A 6788-nucleotide genomic window follows, 5' to 3' on the forward strand; every position below is an offset into this window, starting at 1 on the left:
ACACGGTACACACAATACACACAGTACACACAGTACACACAGTACACACAGTAGACATAGTACACACACATTACACACAGTACACAAATAGTGCACACAGTACACACAGTACACATGGTACACACACTGAGTGAGGCAGAATACACAAAACATTTATGTGAGGACAACATTAAGACATTGTCTTTTTGTGTTTGGCGCCAATAAAGTAACCCATCACTTTTTGTGGGCGGAGCCTGGTCTTTACTAGATTAATGCAATTTGTGTGTGTGTGTGTTTGTGTTTTGAGTCGGTGGGTGTGTTAGTGGACCAGCAGCGTGCCGTTGTCAGCTCTCTGCAGTACTTCAAAGCTCTGGTGGACAGACTGGGACTTGACAGGCCTGGCGTGGACAAAATGGTCCTGGACCAGTCTGTGGTGGGTGGCTTACTGGGTGGGGCATCGGGTGGAATCCTGGAGGCAGTTCAGACTCTGGTTCAGCTCGAGCAACGTTTTCTCAACAGGTAGAGTCCACTTGCTAGTCTTTAGACATCAGAGAGTGTTATGTCCTTAACACGTCTGTCCTCCCTGCAGTAAGACCATCTCTGCCTGTCTCATTCGTCTCTACCGCTCTGTGGCTCAGCTGATTCGCTGGGCCAATCTGGTGATGCTGCAGGGCGTGGTCCAGGACAACGAGGAGTCCAAGGAGAGCGTTACCACAGTGATCAGGGCTGTGCTGAATGGCACCAAGGTGAGGACAGCGTCTCATATTGTTTCTGTCCTCTGGTCTATCATTTGCTGTCTCATGGACCAATTCTGTTTCATCTGGTTTATCTTCTGGTTCTTTCCTGTCCCCTATTTATTCTTGTCCATCAGGAACTGGTTCGATTGGTTGCCGAGAGACAAGATAGCTCCACCCCTTTGTCTCCTGTCTATTCTCAGTCAGAAGGTTTTTTTGAGCCTAAGACATCAGACAGTGTATCAACCTGCACAAGTCCTTCAGAGGAAGGAGAGGTTCCAAAGACGGAGATACAGGAGAAGGAGTACCATGTAGAAGCACCACCCAAACCGCCAATGCCTGTCCCAGAACTCCCCCCACTCGTACCCAAGTGAGTCTAGACTTTGAACTGATTGACTATTGGACGGAGTCTGCCTGTAAAAATGTCTGAGTGCTTATTGGTACAGATAAGATAGAAAGCACAAGTCAATGTATCTCTGGTTCTGGTCCCAAGCTGTGTAAATGGTGATGGTTGTGTGAGGAAGGGCATCGGATGTAAAACATTTTTTTTTTACCAAAACCATAATGCAAGTTCATCAAAGTGAAACCACCGGATCGGTCGAGGCCCGGGTTACCAACGACCACCACCAGTGCTGTTGACAAACAGGGTGTCAGCAGAAACTGTGCTACTGTTAGTTGAAGACCACGAGGAGGGAAACATGTCAGGAGACAGAGGAGAAGAGGAAAGTGAAGAATGTAGGACTGAGGGTTGCAGCTCTAAATGTGGGGACATTGACAGGTAAAGGTAGAGAGCTGGCTGACATGATGCTGAGAAGGAAGGTAGATGTTTTATGTGTCCAAGAGACCAAGTGGAGAATGGAAATGGCTGTAGTCAACACCTATTTCCAAAAGAGGGAGGAGCATAGAGTGACCTATAAGAGTGGAGGAAGGAGTACACAGGTCGACTACATTCTGTGTAGAAGACAAACCTGAGGGAAAAATCCATCCATTATCTTTACCCGCTTATTCCATTTTGGGTCACAGGGGTCGCTGGTGCCCATGTCCAGCAATCACTGTGCAAAGGGCGGGGGACACCCTGGACGAGTCGCAAGTCCTTCACAGGGACACATAGAGACAAACGAGACAAACAACCATTCACTCTCTCACTCACACCTAGGGACAATTTAGAGTTACCAATCAGCCTAACATGCATGTTTTTGGTATGTGGGAGGAAACCGGAGCACCCGGAGAAAACCCACGCATGCACGGAGAGAACATGCAAACTCCACCCAGAAAGGCCCCTGGACCGGGGTTTGAACCAGGGACCTGCTCGCTGAGAGGCAGCAGCTCTACCAGTTGCGCCACCGTGCTGCCCTGAGGGAAAAATATCAACTAAATATACACTAAGCACTAACAGCATAAAAACAAAAACTATTTGCCGAACAGCAGCATAAACATGAGTCTGTGTGAGCAGATGAGAAGACATGAACCCAGCAACATGAAACAGATCAGCAGCAACATGAAACAGATCAGCAGCAACATGAAACAGATCAGCAGCAACATGATGTTATTTTTCACAGTGATTCTCCTAGTTAGAGATTCATGAGTCTAACAGCCTCAGGGCAGAAGCTGTTCCTCAGTCTAGTGGTTCTACACTTAATGCTCCTCAACCTCCTTCCTGAGTTGAGTGGGGCAAAAAGTGTGTGTGCTGGGTGAGTGGGGTCCTTCATGATGCACGTGGCCCTCGTCCTTCATCTGGAGGTGTAGATGTCTGTGATGGTGGAGACTGATTCCAACATCTTCTGTGCAGCCTTCACCACTCTCTGCAAAGCTTTTCTTTCTGCAGCTGTGCAGCCTCCATGCCACACATTGATGCTGGAGCACAGGATGCTCTCCACTGCACACCTGTAGAAGGAGGTGAGGAACGTTCAGTCCTCACTGAGGGAACACTGCAGGTAATAATGTCCTGAGAGCGCACGCTGTAGCTGCACTCACACAGAGACATGTAGGAGGAGATGTATGAAGGCAGCAGACCAGGAAGTGATTTAAAGATGAAAATGTACCAGTGGGAGAGTCTGTGTGAAGTTAATGGTGACCAGTTAACCGGTGAATACTGGGTGCAGTGGTGGGTACGGTAGTTACAGCCAGTTATGAATCTTAGTGCACCATGATAGACAGCATCCAACATCTGCAGCATCCAACATCTGCAGCATCCAACATCTGCAGCATCCAACATCTGCAGCATCCAACATCTGCAGGGTTCTTGTAGGAGCGTTCATGTAAATAATGTCACCGTGATCAATGGAGGGAAGGAAAGTCACAGATACAAGGTGTTTCCTAACATTCAGGGTTAGACAGGATCTGTTTCTGAAAAAGAAACCTTGGCGAAAACACCTGTTCCAGTGAATTTGTGAGACATATTTGGTAGAAACAGGTCTAAGATGGAATATTTTTCAAGAGTTTTTGTTTCGTCTGGTGTGAGAGTCAATGAGTTGGGTCAGATTAAGTGACAGGCAACATTTTTTGAATTTATCACAGACGGGGCTCAACTTTTCCCATTTGATATTGAAGTCTCTGGCAAGAAAAATGTCTTTGAATTGTAAATTAGCTAGTAAATCAGTCAGCGAAGAAAGGGCCTCAGGGACAGGGACAGTTGTGTGCTGGATAAGGCTGTGAGAACCTATGGCACAAACAGAAACATGGATGAAACAGGAAGTAAAACACATCACACCCTCCACACACTTCCTGTCTCTGCTGGCACCAGCAGCAGCAACAGAAGAAGATGAGGAAGTGGGACAGACAAACAGTCAGACAGACAAACAGACTGTCAGACAGATATTCAGACAGACAGACAAGACAATCAGACAGTCTGTCTGTTTGTCTGTCTGTCTGACAGATTGTCTGTCGGACTGTCTGACTGTCTGTCTGACAGATTGTCTGTCTGTCTGTCAGTTTGTCTGACAGTTTGATAGTCTGTCTGTCTGACAGTCTGTCAGACAGTCAGACAGACAATTTGTCAGACAGACAGACAAACAGACAGACAGCCATCGACTGTCAGACAGACAGTCAGACAGAGACAGTTTCTGTGGTCGCAGCTTCTCTTTTCATGGAATCAAAGACGTTTCAGTCCTGATCCATGTTTTCACGTCTGTTTATTCAAACAACAAACATGATTTAAATCAAACTGGTGACAAAATAAACAAATTTAGTTTTAATTCACTTTAATAAAGTCTGATTTATTCACTTTTTCAACAAGAATATTAACTTGTTTTTATCAAATAAACCCATGAGAACACGTCCTGTAGTTTGTTGGTCGTCCTCTACAGAATCTGACATCAGCAGTTTCAGTGCTCAAGGTTTGTCTCGTCAGTCCATCTGTCTGTCTGAAAGTCTGTCTGAAAGTCTGTCTGACAGTCTGTCCATCTCTCTGTCCTCTTGTCTTAATCTGTCCACTTGTCTCTGATCTCTGTGCATCTGTTTCTGCTCAATTGTCTCTGTTTGTCCACCTTTCTTTGTCCTTATGTCGCTTTTTTCATCAGTCCTCCAGCTTTACCTCCAAAGAAGCGTCAGTCATCATCAGGCCCTGTCCCCGCCCACTGCAAGGTTGCCATAGTAACACCAATGATAAGAGAACTCGAAGAAACACAGGTGGAGCAGGTAGGAACCCTTGATTTATGTTCTCTGGTTCTGTCCAATCAGATTAAAGCTGCGTTCATCCATACATCCACCTTTCATCATCTATCCATCCATCCATCTTCCTTCATCCATCCAACATCCTTCTGTAGAGGAACATATATCTGTGATATATTATCCATAAATTAAACGGATTCATTCATTTTTCTGGACTGAATAATATCGTGCATTGAATAATTAAATGTAACGTGAGACGTTAATTTTCTTTGACCCATCAAATGAATGTGGTCATTTATTAACAGAATCAAAGTTTAACATCACACATTTACATTAATTTGGCAAAATTGATTACAACAACAGCTTAATTAATTAGCTTTACAGTCAGGAAAACCATACGGCCATGATTTTCCTTTGCTTCACAACAGACATTTCTGAAAATATCTGGAATGATTTGCTGGCAGGATAGAAGAGTTTTAAAGATGGGAAAATGAAGTTTAAATAGAGAGAGAAGATGGATGAGGGGTTGTTATGTGTCGGTATCAGAACGGCACGCTCCGTTAAGATCTCAGCTTCCTCCTCGGTACACTTAGGTGGTGTAAATCGACTCTTTACCTGTAGCAGGTGTCTCCACTGGTACGGAGTTCCATTTAACGCACCCTTTCAGCGTCTCCGTAGGAACAGCTGTGAATCGTCCGAAGTAGTGACGGTATTCCGTCCGACACAGGTTCACCCCCACTGGTGGACTCACAAGAGGAGTAAGTCCGTCAGAGGCTCCACTCAGATGTGGAAGATTTCATAATTCCCACAAGACTCGGAAGAACTCCGGATCATGTCTGGAACTCCTGTACTCTCCAGCACTTCTTCTGTTCGGTTTTGCTCTCCAAACTGAACTGCTCTCCCACCGCACACGACTCAACAGGTTTGAACTAGGAAGTGCCGACATTTAAAGAGTTCTGTTTCCGGTTCATTTGGGAAGATTGGCCGGAATAGCTAATCAGGGGTGTGTTTTTGTGACGTAAGAGGTCACTAGAAGTCAGAAAAACAGAAAGAATGTTTTGGAACAGATTGAAAATGTTTTAGAGACAGACGAGAGAAATGTTTAGGCGAGTTGGGGGAAAACAGGTGCCAGCTTCTCTATTTACGTCTGAGAGGATTTAAAAACATGACAGTTCGTTCCAACAACTTGTTTTGCGTTTGACTCCGACATTTGACCGACATCACAACTTGCACATTTCAGACAGAAAATCAGAAAATGCATGAATTACTCCGTAACACATTCTAACTTGATTTCTACTTTGAATGAGGATTAAAAAATCACTAATACTGTTTCACAGTTGATTTAAAATGAGTAGTTCACTTCAACATTTAAAAATGGTTTGAACTAAACACACTTTGATTATCAAGACATTTGTAAGATAGTAATGATAATAGAAAAAGAGAGTGTTCTTTCAATTGACCAGTGCAGGACACTTAGAAAGTCTCTGGATGAACTTAATCTTGTGTTTCTGGACTCAAATCAATGAAATACAGTTCTTGTCCCAGGAAGGCCCTCAAGGCCAGGATTTGACCTGAGGCTTAGTTCACTACACTTCCATCATAATCCATCCATCTCCTCTTCTTCAGGGTTGGGGTTGTTGGGGAGGGGATAGTTTTCCTTCAGTTTATTGAATAAACAGAACCAATTAATTGTTTTCATCTTCACGAGGTTGGATTTATTCTATTTTAAGACCTATGGAGGAACAGCTGAGTTTTATTTTCATTCATTCATTCAACCTTTATTTCTACACGTTGGTCTCATTGAGCCTCGAGGATTCATTTACAAGAGACACATGATTTAAGAAAGAACACAGATGAGTTAGAGACAACAACAGACAATCATAAAAGAAGCATATAAATTGAAAAATAAATTGAAGAAAATTATATAAAAAAACTCAACAAAAAAACATCTAGATTATAAGGCGGTGTAGAAAACTAAAAACAGGAACATGTCTGCGCTGGTTCTTTCCATGAACTTATCAGATGTTTGAAGACACTTAGAGAGGTCAAAGGTCGAGAGCTTCAGATCTTTTTACAAGATATTCCAGGAAACAGGAGCGGAGTAGGAGAAGGTCCTTTTGTCTAGTTCAGTCCTCACTGAGGGAACACTGCAGGTAATGATGTCCTGAGAGCGCACGCTGTAGCTGCACTCACACAGAGACATGTAGGAGGAGATGTATGAAGGCAGCAGACCAGGAAGTGATTTAAAGATGAAAATGTACCAGTGGGAGAGTCTGTGTGAAGTTAATGATGTCCAGTTAACCAGTGAAAACTGGGTGCAGTGGTGGGTACGGTAGTTACAGCCAGTTATGAATCTTAGTGCACCATGATAGACAGCATCCAACATCTGCAGCATCCATCATTTGCAGCATCCAACATTTGCAGCATCCAACATCTGCAGCATCCAACATCTGCAGCATCCAACAT

The 6788-nt window shown here is 44.0% G+C and overlaps 1 protein-coding gene across 1 annotated transcript in view; it reads left to right on the plus strand.

Annotated features, from left to right (window-relative positions):
* The window catches only part of LOC119413739 (rap guanine nucleotide exchange factor 1-like), a 39032-nt gene that overhangs the window by 8696 nt on the left and 23548 nt on the right, over positions 1 to 6788 (plus strand). Inside the window, exons 3-6 of the mRNA XM_037680794.1 lie at positions 287 to 498; positions 569 to 725; positions 851 to 1083; positions 4232 to 4349. Coding sequence (XP_037536722.1) covers positions 287 to 498; positions 569 to 725; positions 851 to 1083; positions 4232 to 4349 — 720 coding nt within the window. The remainder of the gene's footprint in view (positions 1 to 286; positions 499 to 568; positions 726 to 850; positions 1084 to 4231; positions 4350 to 6788) is intronic.

Source organism: Nematolebias whitei, chromosome 8, assembly GCF_014905685.2.
Source record: "Nematolebias whitei isolate Nwh7 chromosome 8, NemWhi1, whole genome shotgun sequence".
In the NCBI taxonomy this organism is placed as follows: domain Eukaryota; kingdom Metazoa; phylum Chordata; class Actinopteri; order Cyprinodontiformes; family Rivulidae; genus Nematolebias; species Nematolebias whitei.